Raw genomic sequence first — 17835 nt, 5'->3', positions numbered from 1 at the left:
GATTAAACCAGTAGTTGTAGAAATGACCAGGATAATGTGCGGTGATGCTGTTGCTAATAAGTTAGCTATGGTTCCTTTGTCAAACGACACCATCAAGCGGCGTATCCAAGAACTCTCAGAAGATGTTCTGCAACAAACTATTACTTCTGTAAAGCAGAGTGGAAAATTTAATTTGCAATTGGGTGAGACAATAGATATCGGGAATGATGCACAGCTCATGGTGTTTGTGTGATACGTTGACACAAATGACTGTGAGGAGCAGTTTTTGTTTTGCCGTGCACTTGCCAAAAATACCACTGGAGAGCAAATATTTAAGAAAGTGGATTCGTTCTTCAAAAGAACATCAGCTTGAGTGGTCTGACTGTGTGTCTCTTTGCGCTGATGGCGCTCCGTCCATGATGGGAAGTAAAAAGGATTTTATGAGTTTCGTGAAAAAGGAAAACAAAAACATTTCAGTTGTTCATTGTCTTCTCCACCGAGAAAATCTGGCAGCAAAAGAGATCCAAGAAGACCTCGCCATAGTTTTCAAAGAAGTTGTTTCTGTGGTCAAGTTTATTAAATCTCGTCCCTTGAACACTCGTTTATTTCGTGTATTATGTGAAGAAATGGGGGCAGAACACAATGGGCTTCTGTTCCATTCAAACATTCGTTGGTTATCGCGAGGAAAGGTACTGGAGAGAGTGGCCAACCTAGGAGATGAAATCAGCACCTTTTTGAAAGAACAGAAACATGAATTTGTTGATCGCTTTAGCGATGACATATGGATTGCCAAATTGCTTTTCTTAGCTGATTTTTTCAGCCATGTGAACCAATTGAATGGCTCTATGCAGGGAAAAGATAAAAATATTTTAGATGTAACAGAAAGCATTGATGCGTTTAAAGGTAAAATAAAATTGTGGATACATCGAATGGAAAGTGGGAAGATGGCTGCTTTTCCAACGTTGAACCTATTTGTTATATTTGAACCTATATTCATCGAATGTTTCTTGAGCACCTCAATACATTTATTTCTGAGCTGGATCGATATATTCCTTCCCTAAATTATAACAAGAGATTTAACTGGGTACGAAGTCCTTTTGAGGTGTCAGCGTTAGAGGTTCATTCAGAAATAGACTGCATTGCTGAACAGTTAATTGAACTGCAAAGTCGACAGATGTGGAGAGACAAGTTCAAAATTGTTTCTCTGACTCAATTTTGGGCGAATGTTCTGTCGAAGGAACCTAATCTTTCTGACCTCTGCAAACAAGCAACAATAGCTCTTTTGCCTTTTCCGACTACATACTCGTGTGAAGCTGGATTTTCAATATTGGCTATGGTTAAAACCAAGTGCCGGAACCAACTTCAACCGGAAGATGATATCAGGTGTGCATTGACGACCATAATTCCTGATTTCGACAAACTTGTGAAGCAAGTTCAGGGACAAGGTTCTCATTGAGATAGGTTGAGCAAAGGTCGTCATTTTCAAGGTTCTCACTGAGATTTATAGTGCATATGTGCCCAATAAACAAACCGCTTCTGCTTTTTTATCTTACTGTTTTAGTGTTGAAATAACTTATTTTTTATTCATATTACCTGAGTCCGCGAATACTTATGCTAATGAGAAAATAGTCCGTGGGCTAAAAAGGTTGAGAAACACTGCATTATACAGACCAAGGTGCGTACTGCATTAGGCGGATATACCTACTTTATGCTGGAGAGTGAAGCCAGTGTGACACGAAAAAAGCACTTCATAATTACGTTGAACTCGAGCTAGTCAACGGTTTTTTAAATATCCAACAAAACCAAAATACTTCAGCTATCGGCTTGGCGTCTGACAAACAGTAAATATAAGTACTGTAACCGCAAACAGATCGACATATGGTCGTTTGGGAAATCCTCTCCAACCACGCAACACGAATTTTTCAAACAATTGAAAACCAGCTACGTCACTTGAATGGACCAATCAGAGCGCGTCTTCTTTATGTGCGAGATTCAAACCGATTTAAATGACCGCGTCAGACGCGTGAAAAGGACGCCGAAAGAAACAAGACAGCAGAATACGTTTAGTCGTTAAGTTAGATTAATGTTTACTTGATTTGTTGTTAGAAACTGCTTTTAAAATTTAGTTTTCAGATTAGCCTACTCTTTATTTCACTTTCATTGATTAAACGGAGAACTTAACCAGCTTTAACCTACCATATGAGGCTAGGTTTGGTCTACCTGGGAAAACTTGCAGTTGTAAAGTTTAAGCGCACCGATATGTCGTTACTTAGTCTAGATTTAACAGGCCTAGAATAGCCTAGATAACTCATCTAAGTTTTCTGTTTTTCACTGTGGCCGAGGCCGTGTTTCTTGTTTTATCAGTCTAGCCTAGAACGTCTTTGTAGTTCCATAGGCTTTTTGCTCCTGGCAGTCAATTGCGAAAGATAAAAGATGCAAATATTGTAGTAGGCTAAGTTTGAGCCAACAAAGCCTCTTTGAGGAAGTATGTCTGACTAATAATAATCTTCTTGATTAGTGAACTTTGCTTGTATATTTATAGGCTTGTTTGTGTATTTAACCTATTTTAAAAAATGTCTCGCAAAGACATACCTCAGAAGGAGATTCCCAGCATCTTACATGATGTTTCAAATGGAAAACGCTATGAAAAAGGAAAATTTCTTGGCAAGGGAGGTTTTGCAAAATGCTATGAAATCACTGATCTTGACACAAGCAAAATTTTTGCTGGAAAAATTGTTCCCAAGGTTATTTTTACAGCCTAACTCTTAAATCTTATGCCTATCTACCATTGAAATAAATATACCTATGGAACTGGTGTTCTAGTAGACTTATTCTATCTAATATTTGAATTTGTATATTATATGTTGCAGTAATCCTCTGAAAGTTGGCTTCCAGCCCATTTTTAAAAAATTTTTATTTTTCATTTAAAAGGCTTTGTTGGTTAAACCACATCAGAAAGACAAAATGTCACAGGAAATCGCTTTGCATCGTAGCATAAAGCATGAGAACGTTGTTGGTTTTCATGGATTTTTTGAAGATAAAGACTTTGTTTATGTTGTCCTGGAACTTTGCAGACGCCGGGTAAAAAATGCATGTATTACCTACTGTAACATCAATTGTAATTTTGGTTTTCTGACTGCACCGATGTAATACCTCACTGTAACTCATTTGAAAAAAAACTAAAATGAAAGGCCTTAAACAATTTTCTTTATAAAGTCATTGATGGAATTGCACAAACGAAGAAAAGCTGTAACTGAACCAGAGGCACGATATTACATGCGCCAGATAATAACGGGAGTCCAGTTTCTGCATGACGCGAAAATCATTCACAGGGATTTGAAGGTAGATACAGGTTTTTGGTATCAGCCATCCAGTAAATTACAATAGCAGATTTACCTAGAAAATGTTAGATATGGCAATATTAAAAAGAAATTTTGATAGCATGTTTCATTATAACAAAAAGTTTGATCTTGGTTACAGTTAGGCAATTTATTCCTGACTGAGGAGATGGAAATTAAAATCGGTGATTTGGGTCTTGCCACACGTGTTGATTTTGAGGGTGAACGCAAGAAGACACTCTGTGGAACACCCAATTACATTGCCCCAGAAGTTCTAGGAAAGAAAGGCCACAGTTACGAAGTTGATATCTGGTCTCTTGGATGCATCATGTTAGTAATTTGCAGATTGTCGTACCCAGTGAAATAATTCTACCTTCATGAAATTTGGACGCTACTACGATAGACTGATGATTAACATAGTTAATTTTCCCAACTTAAACCTGTAGTTTTTCACCAATATGCAACTGGGGTTAATCTTCTTGTCGGCATTTATGCACAGTATGAGTCGTCATAAGGAGTAGTTGAACAGGGGCTAAATACTAAGACTGACCATGTTTTCTTGAGTGTGTTGAAGCAGCCCTATGCTACCAACAGAGTAAAAAGTTTAATAATTCGACCATTACACATTAAGCACCTTCCAAATTGCAATTCCGATTCTTGAAAGTTAAAGCTGTACGACATTTTTTACAGATATTGGGTTCGTTTGATGTTTTCGTTTACATCGACCCATACCGATAGAGGTTGTTAACGGAATGATTGAGCATTTTGCTTTTGGTAAACAGTCTTTTGAAGTCCATGATTGAGAAATTAACAGACTGAGTTGAACTGCAAACGTATACATTTATAAAGAGTAGGAATAATTTTAAAGGAATGATTCAACGTTACAGCGAATCTTTCAATGACAATATCCTCTAAGAATGTCCCGTTCTGGATACCGAATACAGCCAATTGTCTGTTCATTAACAAAACACAATACACGGCATGATGCAGAATGTTATGCAATACTCAACCAAATACGATACTCGGCCTTTTCCTGTTCGAAATATTGACCGACATATGATCTGTGTAGTGTGTTTACCAGATATTGAAGCGTTGTCCTTTCTACCAGGTACACCCTCTTGATCGGGAAACCACCGTTTGAAACAACTTCGCTGAAAGAAACTTACTCCAGGATCAAGAAGAACGAATATCGCATCCCCTCTCACATCTCATCTGTCTCTAAAAATCTTATAACAAGGTACAAAAATAATTGGCCTGAAAGAATCTGTGCTGCAACAGATCCCAGAAATAAAACAAAATACAATTTTCCAGAATGCTGCGAAGTGACCCTCAATCAAGACCTTCAGTGAGCAGTTTGCTTTCGGACGAATTCTTCTCCAGTGGGTACCTGCCCCCGCGCTTGCCTACCACGTGCCTGACAATGGCCCCGAGATTCGCCCCAGAACTGCTGCAGTCTGCGCAACGCAAGCCTCTTCATGACATAAATAACAGTACGTTTCATTGCAATGTTGAACGTTCGACTGATTGTACATAGGTGTATACGACAGTGCTTGCAGAGCTTATCACTGTGACAATGCGTGATTCATTTTTACAGCTGGTACAGTGAACACAGCTCCTGGCGTGAGTGGGAAATGTGAGCAAAATGAAATAAAAAGCAACGAGTCTCCGGACTTCCACATGGCTGACCTCATGCGACAGTTATCAAAACTCGTCGATTCCAATCCATCTCAGCGAAGGGTGATTCAAATGGGTATGTTTGACAACAACAGCAGTTTATTTTGGGAAAGTAGTTTTTCCTAAAATCATGTTGCTTTCCTTGTGATGTCACAATCTGTTTCTCCGTATATCGCGATCTTTGACACAATTTTAGCCCTGGGTTATGCTTGATAATGGGGAGGAATTGGCCCTACTGCAGATGAATAGCAACCGTTATTTCAAACCATTTGCTTTATCCAGCTGCACAATTTATATCTTTGCTCCAACGTACAAGCTGCTCGCCCATCTTACCAAATCCTATGTTTGATAATAATTATAATTATCCTGCGTGACCGGGTTTTATGTTTGTGCAGACGAAGCTGAAGACCCAGCGGCTCACCCAGTCCTATGGATTAGCAAGTGGGTCGACTACACCGACAAATATGGACTTGGTAAGACGATTGGGACTGTACGATCGGTTCGTAGCTGTACTTTATCAGAAACTTGTGCCTTTTTATCCAACACTGATTGTTTTTGTTTGCTTAACAGGCTACCAACTGTGTGACAACAGCAACGGAGTACTTTTTAATGACTGCACTCGCCTTCTACTCTACAACAACAATGAACAAATTGAGTACATTGATAAGGACATGACTGAGGCTTACCACACTCTTCGTTCCTACCCTGAGACTCTTGTAAAGAAAGTGACTCTTTTGAAATACTTCCGGAACTACATGTCGGAACATTTGCTGAAGGTAGTTTTATTATAATAACTTTCGTTGCTGGTAATAAAGGTTTTTAAGAATTTTCACCTGCGTGCACACACGCACACATGCACGCCCTCTACAGTGGTGGTTCCTAACCTTTCACTATTAACGAAATAGTCGGACTCCTTGCCGCAACAATTTCTTTCCCACGGACCCCAACTTCTAAATTGTTACCCAATATTTATAAGGAATTGAAGTAAAATTTGCTTACCCTGGGTTGGGGGCCACTGCCCTCCAGGGTTATTGTTAAAACAAACTTTGTTCTAACTCTGGCACAATCCAACACCAAAAACAAACCAAAAGATTGAGAAACTAAGGCACATACCTTCCACAAAATTATTTCCAATGAGAGCATCTTTTTCTTCCTCCAACGCAGGCTGGAGCGGGTATGGCTCCCAAGGAAGGGGACCAGTTCTCTCGTCTTCCGTTCCTGAGGACCTGGTTCAGAACTCGTAGCGCGATCATCCTTCATTTAAGCAACGGAACTCTGCAGATCAACTTTTTTAATGTTAGTGATTATCAACTTTGACTTTGACGTTGTGTTATTTGTCAGCAAACTATTTCGTAATCATTTTATTTAAAGAAATGTTCAAGTTCAATCAAAACTTTTTCGTAACATTACAATTTCTAACATCCAGGACCACACGAAGGTCATCCTTTGCCCACTGATGGGCGCTGTCACCTACATAGACCCCAGCAAGCGATTTCTTACCTTCCGTCTGTCTCAGCTGGAGACGCACGGATGCATCCGCGAGCTGGCGCACAGGCTTCGCTACGCACGCACGATGCTTGAGAAGTTGATCAACAGCCGGTCGACCACAGCCCGACACAAGGAAACAGCGTGATCGTCATCGCCTGGTCGAACTTCACTTCGATCAAGTTTGCTTGTAATCACAGTTGTTGACCAATCCTGTTCTATCTTAATTCCTTAACCATCCCACTGCCCATATAGGCGAGTTCTTTAGGATTCTATATTTTCCTTACAGCTGCTGTATTTGGAGTGTTTGCTCGCTGTGGCCTCTGCACAATGAATTGCGTTGCGAACGCATTTTTCTCTCTCTCTCTGGGCCTTCACTTTGTTTTAGGATCATGTTTATTTCTTTTCGTGTTGTCTTAGTGACGCATCCGTTAATTTTTTGTTTTCCGACTTTTTTTATCCTCTTCCAGGATCGGTTGTTGTCGGTGCTTCAGAGATATTGGCCTAATTATTTCTTATTCGACTGTGTATTATCCAAACAATAAATTCTGCGTGTTTTTTGTTCTGCAAAAATAAAATTACTCTTGTAACTAACTTGGCTGGATTTTTTAAATCTCGCTTATGCTGTGATTTTGATAAAGATATGTCCAAGATATCCGCAATATGCACGTTCCGCCAAGGCCTTATTCTTTTAGGCGGCCACTATTTCACCGGAAAGAATTGTGCTTTCGAAGCTATTTGTCACAGTTCCTTGTTGGCCTAACTTAAATATTAAAACACAGCAACCTAAATCTAACAAAACCTTAATTTGCTAAAATCAACTTTTTGAATACCGATTCTCCTAACTTAACCGCCTACTATATTTATTTAACAACGGGCTGCGTGAAGTACGTACAGTGAAATAGTCACTTCGATTCACTTAATTGGAGGGAACTTTCTACTAAACTGTCTTTGTGGCGTCACAGAGAGGTCTTCCGAATATTTTGTCGCTTGAAAATGATTGTAACAGTTATTATTCTTAGCAATCTGAAGCCAACCTCCATCCTTTCTATTCATTCATAATTGCTGATTATGGCGTCACAAGCGAATGTTGAACAGGATAAATGATGCCACAAACTGACAAAACTTGCAAGTTTCTTTCAACTAACCAACACTGGATATTTTTGCGAAGATAATCTTTTAAGGAAAAGGCCAAGTAAAGCAAAACTTTACCTCGTGGCATGGGAACAGGCTAGACAAATAACGAAACGTAGGGAAACATAAAGTTACTAAAGCAACGCCTCAAAATGAGCTCTAAAGAATCAGCAGCACCCCGTAGAAGGCATTCATCCAAAGGTGAGACTTCTTCACAGGACCAACTAAACCCATCCGGAGCAAGATACGCCATAGCGCGCCATTTAGAAGACCCAAGGTAAGAATGCTTTCAATAAATTAGCTGAATGTTTGAAGCAGAAGCAAATGCTCTGTACGTTCTCGTGGTGTTGTTTACATAATATGATAAGGTACCAAAATCTATATGAAGGAGGAATTTTTTTATTCCAGACAATATGTCGATTTTTTGAGGTTTCAATGCATCTAAGCGGAACAGATTAAACATGCCACACTATAACATAACATAGTATAAGTTAAGTAAACGTTAATGAAGATATCCGCCTTTTTGTGGGGATTTGGGCGCTTACGTACGCTACGCTTGGAACTTTTCCATCAAATGCCGTTATGTTTTCGGTGATTCTATTGAACCATTTTCAGATTCGACATCGACGGCAGATCTACTTACGGAGACTTCAGCATAGGTTCGAAACCTCCCGGGAACAGACACTTCATTCCTCGGCGAGCGAAGCTGAGGGCGGCCGGAGGTTAGGAGGCAAAATTCCGACTTATTTAGAACAATCAGTTGTAATCGTAGGCTCGCCCAAAGGGCTCAGACTTGTAATAGGCTATTGGAAGCGAAGATAAATTGTGACTTGTGATTAAAACTTTCTCCTATCAAAGCTTTATTGGATTTAAAACTATAAATTACTTAAGTTTCCTGCACGTAATTAATACATGTTATTTTGACCCTATTTGGCCAGGACAAAAGATACAGATAGATGTGTACAATTGGATATAGGCCTACATACGGAACTGCATACATGTAACCAGTTTTAGGCTACGTTTTCACAGTTCAAGGCGTAAGCTAACTCGCGAATTTTCACCCATTTAGCCATCTAAAGAAGTTTGAAAAAATGTAAGTATGTTCACAATCAAATGTCAACGCGTTTCAAATCTTTTTTGCAGGAAAGTCTATTTCGTTGTACGAGAAATGGCGGATGATGCAGTTTCAAACAAATTGCATCATGAAGAGATTTCTCGATAAACACCGCGTCAACGTTTCTGTGCTGCCACCTTGCGTGCATTACGATTTATGGAAACACCCAAAATGGAAGGCAGAATACGAAAAGGTGAAAAAAGAATATCACTTACTTTAAAGTTTAAAGAGTTCTGTTACTAATTAGTAACAGTAAAGTAGTAATAACTAGCACATTATTAATTAATTAATTACACACTAACTCGGCCTTGTTACAAGTAACATATGTATTACTTAGTAGCATTAACGCTTTTTTATGAAGCATAACACTTTTCCGCCTTGATTACAGCCCCTTGATGAAGATCCTTGTCCCGATTGTGACGTAAGATTCACTGCAAATTCGGAGGGAATTTATAAGGCGAAGATCGCCCCCGCGAGCATTCTAGTTCCCACAAGATGGCGCAAAAGAACGTATCTTGTAAATCAGAATATTCGTTTGAAATTTTTTGTGTTTAGTTTATCGAGAATAGATTTGTGATAACGCCTTGCCCTTTACGCAGGACACAATCATTTTGATTGGTTTACCACAACATATTACCGTCGCCTACATCAGGGAAACGACCACTCAAGTCTACGTTGAATACGTTGATCCAGGTAGGAAAGTATTTTGCAGTTTAAAGCATCGTTTCACCGGCCCGTGTAGCTTCGTTGAAGATATAAGAAAGAAACTCCAAGAAATTATTTTTTCCGCTACAATTCGTAGAAACTAATGTGCAGCTTTCCAAATTTTAACGCCTTGAAGGTTGAGGTTTTACCGCAGTGCATTGTACTAAGTGCTGGTATAACCAATGTAAGACGCTTTGATAGATAGCTCACCTAAATATCTTGTTGAGCTTTTTTGTGGCCCATAAGTTGAAAGATTTCGTTTAAGTTTTATTCAAGAAAAAAGATTGGTTAAAACGTAGGCAAAAAGTTTGTGCGAAGAGACATCCCCGAAAGAACTTGTATTTGTTCGTGCTTCCTCGTCTAAACAACGGCTGCGTAAAGTCTTACAGATAAACACACTTCTCAATCAAACTCTTATGAATGGAAACTGAAGTGCTTTATCGCCGTCTAGCGGTCAGACAACTGAACCTCTGCAATAATGCTTATATTTTTACCAAACTAGCCGGACCGTCCGGTGACAAGCGAGGTTCGGAAGAGGTTCAGTTGTGGATGCACAACTACTTCGGCACACGAACCGGGAAAACAATCAAGTTCTACCAGGCCGCGAAAGGGATTAACTTCCAGGTAACTGACAAATGTTACGTCACACACAAATTTTTCTTACATCATAATGACGCGTTTGTTTGCAGTCGGATAAGAATGACGTGATGTGTCAGACTTGGATTTGGTATTGGGTCTATTTCAGGATTGTTCGGAAAACTAACAGCGATTTGCTCGCCAGGCACGTGTACAGGTAAGCGACAGCAGACACAGCCGTGTACAAGTGAAATGAAAACTAAGACGAAAATTGACGTCAAAATTGCAAAATACGTGACATGAATAAAATTTAGAATTTGAAACTCACTGCAAATCAGAGGGCCCGTTGAATTTGTTAAATTTTAAACAGATAAGTTTCAATTTTAACTTTCAGGTATTTGTAGTATAAACAACTTCAGGTGAAGAAATCACTTTAGATTTGAAACAAAAATTTCAAACGTTTTCCCAGTAATTTACAATGCCGGCGGGAATTGTTTCCTTGGCATTATTACATCACAGAATATGTTTATGATAAGGCTTGGATGTGAGAGAAAGAGCTTAGAGAGGATCCACCGCTTCAATTGCTGGTTGTCTGATCTTCACAAACTGGGATTTTTCACAAAGGCCAGCCCGTCCCAAACCAGAGTCGCCGAGTTGCATACTCCGCAGCGCCCACACCCGGCAGCGCGTCCGCAAAAGAAACCGAGTCGAGTCCAGGTTGTGACGTAATATAGTGCTGTCGTAAAATCGGACAATTTGTTTTATAAAGATTTATGTTTTTGAGCGGAGATTGGTCAACGTAACAATGACCCATTGTTGGCAGGTGGCCATCCAGAAGCTGATCAAGAAAACTTCCGATTCCTGTTTCTCGAAGACATACGCGATAGACTCTGACGAAGAAGAAGATTCCTCCTGTTCCTCGAGTAGTGATGGCACAACTGCGTCCGATAACATGTCGATTACGTCATTTTCGAGCGACGACGATTAGCCTACTACGTCGATCGTGCAAGCAAAGCCCATTGTAAATGTGACCTATCGCAAGTGATTTAAGTTAACGCCAAAACTATGCAACTAAATATATTTTAAGCAGAAATTTCGTGAAACTCTTTACAACTAACTTTTCTACCTCATACTACGAACTCCGTTATTCCTTATCTCGGTTCTTTGTTCGTTTACACTATATGACGTCACTCTTACACAAACTGCCTTCATCTAACGTCACATATCACGTGACGTAAAAGCAAGCCCGCAATAGGTTAAAGCAGTTTTATTCAGGAAGGGTCCAATCATCAATCGTTATACAATGTTTTAAATATCAGCCAACCGCCCGGAACCGGTCTGCCACGACGTAACAATCACCAAGCTGAGCCTTCAACACAACATTTAAACAAACATTCAATTGTGACGTCATAACTACAAAAAGTGCATGCAAAATAAACTCTACAATGCAGAATAGCATGGAAGTGAAACAGCTTGATATAAGAAAAATGTTGCAAAGAGGAAGAATACTGTGCAAATATCATCACCTAGTGGCAGTAGCAGGTCTTTACTTTCAACAAAAATAATTCTATAATGTCATAAAAGCCATGGCTAAAAGCAAAAACAAAGAATAATGGAGCACAATACGAGATGTGTAAGAGCACATGACAAAAAAAATGAATGGAGAGAAATTTGTTGAAAGAAATTCCTGTCTGCTGCAATGAACACCCAACGTTTATTTAAAAAGCAAAAAATATGAAGAAGAAACTATTTTGAGAGTAATTAAGCAAGGAAATGAAATTCTAAAAACAACAACAGACTTCATTGCACTGAATGAAATAACAAAATTATACAAAACATGTCAATAGCGACTATGATTGAACTATGCACCGCGAAATAAGTACAGCGTACAAAAGCTTATGTGCAAGGAAAACTGACTGTTAGCTGGCAAGGTACTGTACATTTAAAAACACAGACATTACAAATTTTTTCGAGGTTTGACGGCAGTCACCATTAGCGAGACATACGGGATACCGAACCACGTGTGACGATCGTGGGGCCAAAATCGGAGACGGGGGCATTGTTCGGGGACTTCATAGCTTGCGTAGAAGTATGCGTAACATACACAAGCCATGTATGATGCCAAACACACCATTATGTGCCTGGAGACAAGAAACAATTAAAACTGTTATGAAAGCATTGTTAGGTAATATTGAGCATTTTTTATTTGTTTTTTGAGTAAGAAATTGAGTTACAGAAATCAACAACTTAACTGTGGCCTAAGCTTTTCTAATTGTTTATTTTTACTAAAACTTTATGTATGGTGATTAACGTTTATGAAAAAATCAGATGAATTACTCTCTGTAATTAAAGTGAATCTGTCATTACATGACACTGGCAGCTGCATCAAAATCCCAATCTGTCATTCAATGACTTCATCTTTGAACTCATGCATTATAAGCAATACAGGCTTCTATGCTAATTGTATATTATTCACACAGCACATGCAGTATTTAACAACTCACCAAGCGCTGTGAAGATAAGGGAAATGGGTGACATGGCATAGAAATCTATCTGTGACCCAACAAAATACAGCGACCACCCACCATACTGCCGACATCGTCCCAACATGCACCACACGAGGGCAGTTGCACCTGGAAATAGCCCGAGTACGACATAAAGCAAAATTATTCGTCCACATCTTGTCAAGGGTTGTATTTAAAAAGCAGAAAAATCATTAATCACTGCGTTACTTTTTTAGTTCGAGTACGAGTAGGGATATAGCTGGAACTCCAAACATGAACAACAATCCGTGGTTAAATTCTGGTTTGATGAGTGCAAGGAACGAACTAACAACCGCCACACCAGCTATGATGAGCTGATATTTCCGTCTGATTCAAAAATCATGAGTTACTGTAGGCTGGCACCCAACTTAACTGCAACGTCAGAATAATCCAAACTCCGTAATAACAAAATTGTCATTTACGAAGTATTTATATACATATTTATAGTATTTACTAAGTTAAATATTTTGGCAATTTTGTCAAACACTAAATAGCTCAAATTTAAAAATTATCCAAAAAACAAGAATTGCTGACAAATTTTTTCCGTAAGCTGCTAACTCATGTAGGATGGGATTATTCTGGTGTAAGTACATCAACATGGTCCTTATTGTTTCCCATAGACGCATTACCCAATGCAACCAAGCAGGATTATTGCAACACATATTTTCAGGTACATATGATGTTTATGTGTCCTTGATCTTACCTATCGTCACGCAGGGATAACGGAAGATATTTGTTTGGCAGCCAAGCTCCCAACGCAGCCAGACATACCCACAAGATGGCGATCTCATCCATAAGCTGGCCAACTAAACTCAACGTCGAATGAAAATAAACTGATCCAGCACCTAAACAAAAATTTATTTGGTTTATTGTTGTTACATGGACTCCACAAAGCTTCAATCCCACTGAAGTTGGCTGAAATATATTGAATAATTTCAAATAATCGCACATAGTTGACATATTTTCATGCCAGTTTTTTGGGTCTAGTATACAAGTGCATAACCACAGGGAGCCTTTCCATACTAGAATTCAGGTACTCAAACTTTTATGTCGTCAATTGATGTCACGCCAAATTGTGACGTCATTTGATTACGCACTTCTGCGTAAGACACATTTTTTTCAGATCTAGTGCACAAGTGCCGACCATGTGATGCATTTTTATACTAGACTTCGGCTATCTAAATTGTGACGTCATTTGGTTGTGCATTTCTGCACTAGACACACGTTTTTAAGTTTTAGGAAACACAGAAAAGTTTCTCATACAATTTTACCCTACTACAAACATAGAAAAACATACAAAGGGTAGGCAGAGTTTTAGAGATAACTTGACTCACCAACAATAATGAGAAGAGACCATACCAAATTAACCAATCCACAGACTTGCCTGGCATATTGCTTAAACAAATATATCAGTATTGGAGGAATGATGAAAAATATGGAGTTGCTGATCTAAAACAGTTTAACACATTGCACTAATTAGAGCGATAGTTGTTGCTAAAATGTAGCATTGTATGAACATAGGGCTCAGATATTACTTAAGTATTTTTACAGACAGTAGGTTAACCATATGCATTAATGATATCAAATTAGCCTAAAGTCATTTTATAAACATACTGTATTCCAGAATTCGGCCACAATTGGAATAATTTCGTAATTGTTTTCACACCAATCCACTTGCGAGGAAAGGGGCATAAAATCTTTCCACAATGACTGACCCATCTCACAAAATTACACCAAACACAACAATTAAGTTAAATTAAAACATAAAACCTGCAACACCTACATGCACTTGCTTTCTTTTAAAAAATGCACTGATCATTTCGCAGTTTAGCCTAAATCTAAACTAAAATATTTACAACCATTCTCTTATTGTTGGCACGGAATTGCTGGTTCTTCTACAATACAAGGAGGACACTGCATTTAGAGAAGTTCAGATCGGCAGTTGTGTCCCATTTTCTACGTCAAATTCACGCAGCGTTTTTTACGGCAGGAACTAATCTTTTCATTACCTAAAAACGGTAGCCTCATGCCAAAAACAGAAGACTATGTTACAAAAACCAATGTAAAATGTCTACTTTTAGTGTTGGTCTAATGCCAGGTTGGCCTTGTACTCAAGGAACAGCTGATTCGTAAGTTCTTTGTCAGTTGTCCTGTCACACCTTCAATACGCCCACTTTATTTTCTGGTAACCGCGCTTTAATAACGCCACTTAAAAATGAATAAGGTTCAAAATTTAGTTTGAGAGGGTAATTTTTGCAATTAACTTTCGCTGACATAAAGTTTTGGTGGTTACAGTAACTTAATTTTTTTTTAAAGGTTTCATCTTAATTTTGGAAATGAATGCCAGGAACATTTTTGATATTGAGATCTTTAACTGAACTTCATATTTCCTAACAAGGGCATAATTATTTTCCTACCTGTTACATGCTAATTGCCTTCTTCACGCATAAGTTTTGGTTACATTTCTCACATCTTTTTCTACTTGTTTTACCAAATATTTGGCCAATTTTAAAATCTTGGCAGTGCCAACTCCATTATGACAACACTATGCATGTCATTGTTGTTGCAAAAGTAAAGAGATTGGTAAAACAACACTGGTGCTGAAGAGTGAACAGTTCCTTGCTGTTCTTAGATTGACAGCAAGCACTGCTAATTCCAGCGAAGGGCAAAAGTTTTATCAGCAAAACTGTTTATTATGATTAGTCACACAAAACAATGTCAATACAGCAAGGAAAGGCGTTGAACTGCAAATACATGACATCACAGTAAAGAAAATGGTGCAAAAATATGACAATGCAAGTTATCTGGGATAAAGGACATCATAATGCCCAGGCCGGTACAGTAGATGTAGAGTGGGCTGACTATCTTCGGGGAAGTCGTGGAAACTCAAGTCGTCCCCACCGCGGTCCATGTACGCGACTCGAACAGAAGCACCTAGTGCACTGGTCAGTGCGATGATATGGATGTGGTCACTCTCCAAATACATCGGTTCGACTTCCTACAAATGTGACCGGTTACACATTCATCCATTTTCTGATTGAACCTATGTCTAGGATCTTCTATTGTCTAAGTTGTTGTATAAACAACACTTTATATTATTACACTGTCTATTTAACACTTATGAGGTTTTGCTTTGATTAGCAGAATTGATGATGACAAATATGCATATCAGTCGTCAACATGAAAACTAAAATCAAACTTTAGAAAGCATTTCTACACCATACCGTTTTACAGAACTCGACCAATGTCTTTCCACCATCGATGAAATTCTGGTAGAAATCTGAATCGCTCTGCAACTGACACGATGTTATCAGCCGCAGATAGACAACAAAATAATTTGACATTCCCTCCTCTCGGAATGTGTTTAGAAGTTCAGTATGAGAAACCCCTTCTTTAACAGAGTTCACGACAGAAATAAACTGAAAAGTTTTGACGTCAATGTAATGTCATTTATCTAATAAAGGTCAAGTATTAATATGTCTGCAAAAAAAACTACCAAAGCACATTACATTTTCAAAAAAGTCTTCTACTGTGAATGAGGGATATTTTAGATCCATAAGTTTCTGGAAGGAATTTGACGCATTTTCTTGAAAGCTGAAGAAAAAAAAGTCTTTGAAGTTCATTCTCAACGAGTTAAATTTGTTTGACGATCGCCAAAACATGTTGGTGCATATATCTCACATGCAAGAAGTACCACTTAAAAATTCTTAACTATGAGATAAGTTGAAGCATATTACATTGGATAATCTTTCTTATCACTTAGCATGTGTTCCAAATATCCAAATCCAAAAGCTCGAAAGAAACAGTTGCCATCACCTCTTGTTTTCCTCACATGGCTGTAACGTTTTTCAAGGTTCTGGAACACAAATAAACATCATTATAACAGTACATTTTCTATAACATGAAAAACGTCACCATGGATTACAAAAACTATTTGAATGGATCTAAGGATTTATCTTAAAGTTCCGAACCTGTATCTTCTTTTGATATTGCACATCATCAGCAGAATATTCATTTTTCAACATTGATATGTCGAGTTTGTCACCAAGCAAGTCAGTAGAAGCAGCAATCTGTGCACGACAAAATTGTAATCAAACGACGTTACTTTGTATATTTCATTTCGGGTGTTAATGTCAGTGCCTTGGATGCTAGTGAGCATGTCTTCTACATTTTCCAATACGTTTTTGCTGTTTGTAATATTTTTTGTAAATATGTTACACTTTGGAACTATTTTATGGGTTTGGTGGCCATGTTAACCTACCGTCTTAAAGCGCAATTCTATTATTTCTATCTTGTGTGCTTTAAGTCCTTGAGCTTCGCCACTTTTTCGTGTTTGTTATTTGTTCGTGAGCATGTGTCTTTACTGCCCTATAACTATAACGGTTAGTATCGTAACTTTCTCTCCGCACAGTTAATGGCAAACAATAAGCAATAAAATACAAATCTAACAGAGTAATATGGCATACTTTGGTGTTAACAAAAATACCTCATCCTGGATGGAGCTTTGCATGGTGTTTACAGCTTCATCAAACTCATGGTTGGGCATGTCTGAATATAAAAGGTTGAAAAACATTGAATAACTGGCTTGAGTTATGCCAACAAGAACAAAAATGCCTAAATTGAATTAAATTTAACCAATTACATTGGGGCAAAAATTTTAAGCAAACCCTTAATTCCAGATTAAAAACTCTAAACACTAAATGGTGAACCTTTCAGATAATCTTGTTCTTTTAAGTTATCATGGCTTCTATCGTTGTCCATCACAAAATTACAAAAGAGATTCTAAGATTAACAAATCAAATTGTTTATTTGTTTTTTGGTTGTTTAAAACGCTGAAATGCAGAAAGTAGGCAAGCTTGAAGGTCTAAACTATTGGGAAAACCAAGCCTTAGGTTTTTACTATTGTCGGTGCTCGGTATAATGTAGAAATAATGGGTCTAGTATAGAAATGCACAACCACGGGATGCTTTTGTATACTAGACATCAGCTACTCAAATTGTGACGTCATCTGGTAGTGCACATGTATACCAGACCCGAAATATTTATAATAGAGCAAATGCTGAGAAAATGTTTGCACCACTTAAGCTCGGCGATGTGATTCCTCATCGATGGAGCACCGGCTACCGACCCATATTTATTCAGGTTATAAGAAAATATTAATGATAAAAAATTTCTTTCAAAAAATCATCAAAAATAGCTCTAAAATCGCCGAAATACATTGCCTATTGTCGGTGCTGCTAGTCCAGTTCACAGAAGATTGCTGGTAAATGGTAAACATTAAATGAAA

General features: G+C 38.3%; 4 protein-coding genes across 5 annotated transcripts; 2 read left to right on the top strand and 2 right to left on the bottom strand.

Moving 5' to 3' along the window:
* Positions 1–2484: 2484 nt before the first annotated feature.
* LOC143464753 (serine/threonine-protein kinase PLK1-like) lies at positions 2485–7070 on the top strand. The gene is made up of 11 exons (XM_076962712.1): positions 2485–2723; positions 2911–3060; positions 3196–3321; positions 3460–3647; positions 4426–4554; positions 4629–4807; positions 4912–5067; positions 5387–5464; positions 5562–5767; positions 6156–6287; positions 6418–7070. The coding sequence occupies exons 1-11, from the start codon at positions 2553–2555 to the stop codon at positions 6622–6624; spliced, it is 1722 nt and encodes a 573-aa protein (XP_076818827.1). The 5' UTR covers positions 2485–2552; the 3' UTR covers positions 6625–7070.
* Positions 7071–7604: 534 nt separating this feature from the next.
* Positions 7605–11098, top strand: LOC143465789 (uncharacterized). The gene is made up of 9 exons (XM_076964258.1): positions 7605–7887; positions 8226–8332; positions 8754–8917; positions 9113–9241; positions 9324–9417; positions 9932–10053; positions 10119–10222; positions 10542–10722; positions 10829–11098. The coding sequence occupies exons 1-9, from the start codon at positions 7763–7765 to the stop codon at positions 10991–10993; spliced, it is 1191 nt and encodes a 396-aa protein (XP_076820373.1). The 5' UTR covers positions 7605–7762; the 3' UTR covers positions 10994–11098.
* Positions 11099–11257: 159 nt separating this feature from the next.
* Positions 11258–14624, bottom strand: LOC143465790 (alkaline ceramidase 2-like). The gene is made up of 6 exons (XM_076964259.1): positions 14163–14624; positions 13883–13997; positions 13252–13393; positions 12738–12875; positions 12510–12638; positions 11258–12146 (listed from the first exon to the last, which is right to left on the bottom strand). The coding sequence occupies exons 1-6, from the start codon at positions 14265–14267 to the stop codon at positions 11963–11965; spliced, it is 813 nt and encodes a 270-aa protein (XP_076820374.1). The 5' UTR covers positions 14268–14624; the 3' UTR covers positions 11258–11962.
* Positions 14625–15220: 596 nt separating this feature from the next.
* On the bottom strand, positions 15221–17492 carry LOC143465050 (ubiquitin thioesterase otubain-like). Of its 2 annotated transcripts, XM_076963182.1 has the most exons (8): positions 17258–17492; positions 17035–17096; positions 16810–16916; positions 16520–16618; positions 16286–16404; positions 16058–16142; positions 15773–15967; positions 15221–15546 (listed from the first exon to the last, which is right to left on the bottom strand). In XM_076963182.1, the coding sequence occupies exons 4-8, from the start codon at positions 16571–16573 to the stop codon at positions 15349–15351; spliced, it is 651 nt and encodes a 216-aa protein (XP_076819297.1). In that variant the 5' UTR covers positions 16574–16618; positions 16810–16916; positions 17035–17096; positions 17258–17492; the 3' UTR covers positions 15221–15348. The 2 variants fall into 2 exon arrangements, with proteins under 2 accessions (XP_076819297.1, XP_076819296.1); XM_076963181.1 differs by lacking the exon at positions 16810–16916 and having other exon boundaries at positions 17258–17490.
* Positions 17493–17835: the final 343 nt, after the last annotated feature.

The sequence above is a fragment of the Clavelina lepadiformis genome, chromosome 7 (genome assembly GCF_947623445.1).
Source record: "Clavelina lepadiformis chromosome 7, kaClaLepa1.1, whole genome shotgun sequence".
Lineage (NCBI taxonomy): Eukaryota > Metazoa > Chordata > Ascidiacea > Aplousobranchia > Clavelinidae > Clavelina > Clavelina lepadiformis.
Note: the sequence above shows the minus strand (reverse complement) of the source record. Positions and strands in the feature narration are given on the sequence as shown.

What these genes read in the sequence shown, in the direction of transcription:
- LOC143464753 (XM_076962712.1), top strand. Translation starts at nt 2,553, where the DNA reads ATGTCTCGCAAAGACATACCTCAGAAGGAGATTCCCAGCATCTTACAT. An exon ending in TCATTCACAGGGATTTGAAG is followed by an intron (nt 3,322 to 3,459) that starts GTAGATACAGGT and finishes TCTTGGTTACAG; the next exon opens with TTAGGCAATTTATTCCTGAC. An exon ending in TGCAGATCAACTTTTTTAAT is followed by an intron (nt 6,288 to 6,417) that starts GTTAGTGATTAT and finishes TCTAACATCCAG; the next exon opens with GACCACACGAAGGTCATCCT.
- LOC143465789 (XM_076964258.1), top strand. Translation starts at nt 7,763, where the DNA reads ATGAGCTCTAAAGAATCAGCAGCACCCCGTAGAAGGCATTCATCCAAA. An exon ending in GAAGCTGAGGGCGGCCGGAG is followed by an intron (nt 8,333 to 8,753) that starts GTTAGGAGGCAA and finishes TCTTTTTTGCAG; the next exon opens with GAAAGTCTATTTCGTTGTAC. An exon ending in GGCGCAAAAGAACGTATCTT is followed by an intron (nt 9,242 to 9,323) that starts GTAAATCAGAAT and finishes CCCTTTACGCAG; the next exon opens with GACACAATCATTTTGATTGG.
- LOC143465790 (XM_076964259.1), bottom strand. Translation starts at nt 14,267, where the DNA reads ATGGGTCAGTCATTGTGGAAAGATTTTATGCCCCTTTCCTCGCAAGTG. An exon ending in TGGCCGAATTCTGGAATACA is followed by an intron (nt 13,998 to 14,162) that starts GTATGTTTATAA and finishes AAACTGTTTTAG; the next exon opens with ATCAGCAACTCCATATTTTT. An exon ending in TTATCCCTGCGTGACGATAG is followed by an intron (nt 12,876 to 13,251) that starts GTAAGATCAAGG and finishes TTTTTGAATCAG; the next exon opens with ACGGAAATATCAGCTCATCA.
- LOC143465050 (XM_076963181.1), bottom strand. Translation starts at nt 17,309, where the DNA reads ATGGACAACGATAGAAGCCATGATAACTTAAAAGAACAAGATTATCTG. An exon ending in AGAACAAGATTATCTGAAAG is followed by an intron (nt 17,097 to 17,257) that starts GTTCACCATTTA and finishes TTTTATATTCAG; the next exon opens with ACATGCCCAACCATGAGTTT. An exon ending in AAAGCTCCATCCAGGATGAG is followed by an intron (nt 16,619 to 17,034) that starts GTATTTTTGTTA and finishes TGTCGTGCACAG; the next exon opens with ATTGCTGCTTCTACTGACTT.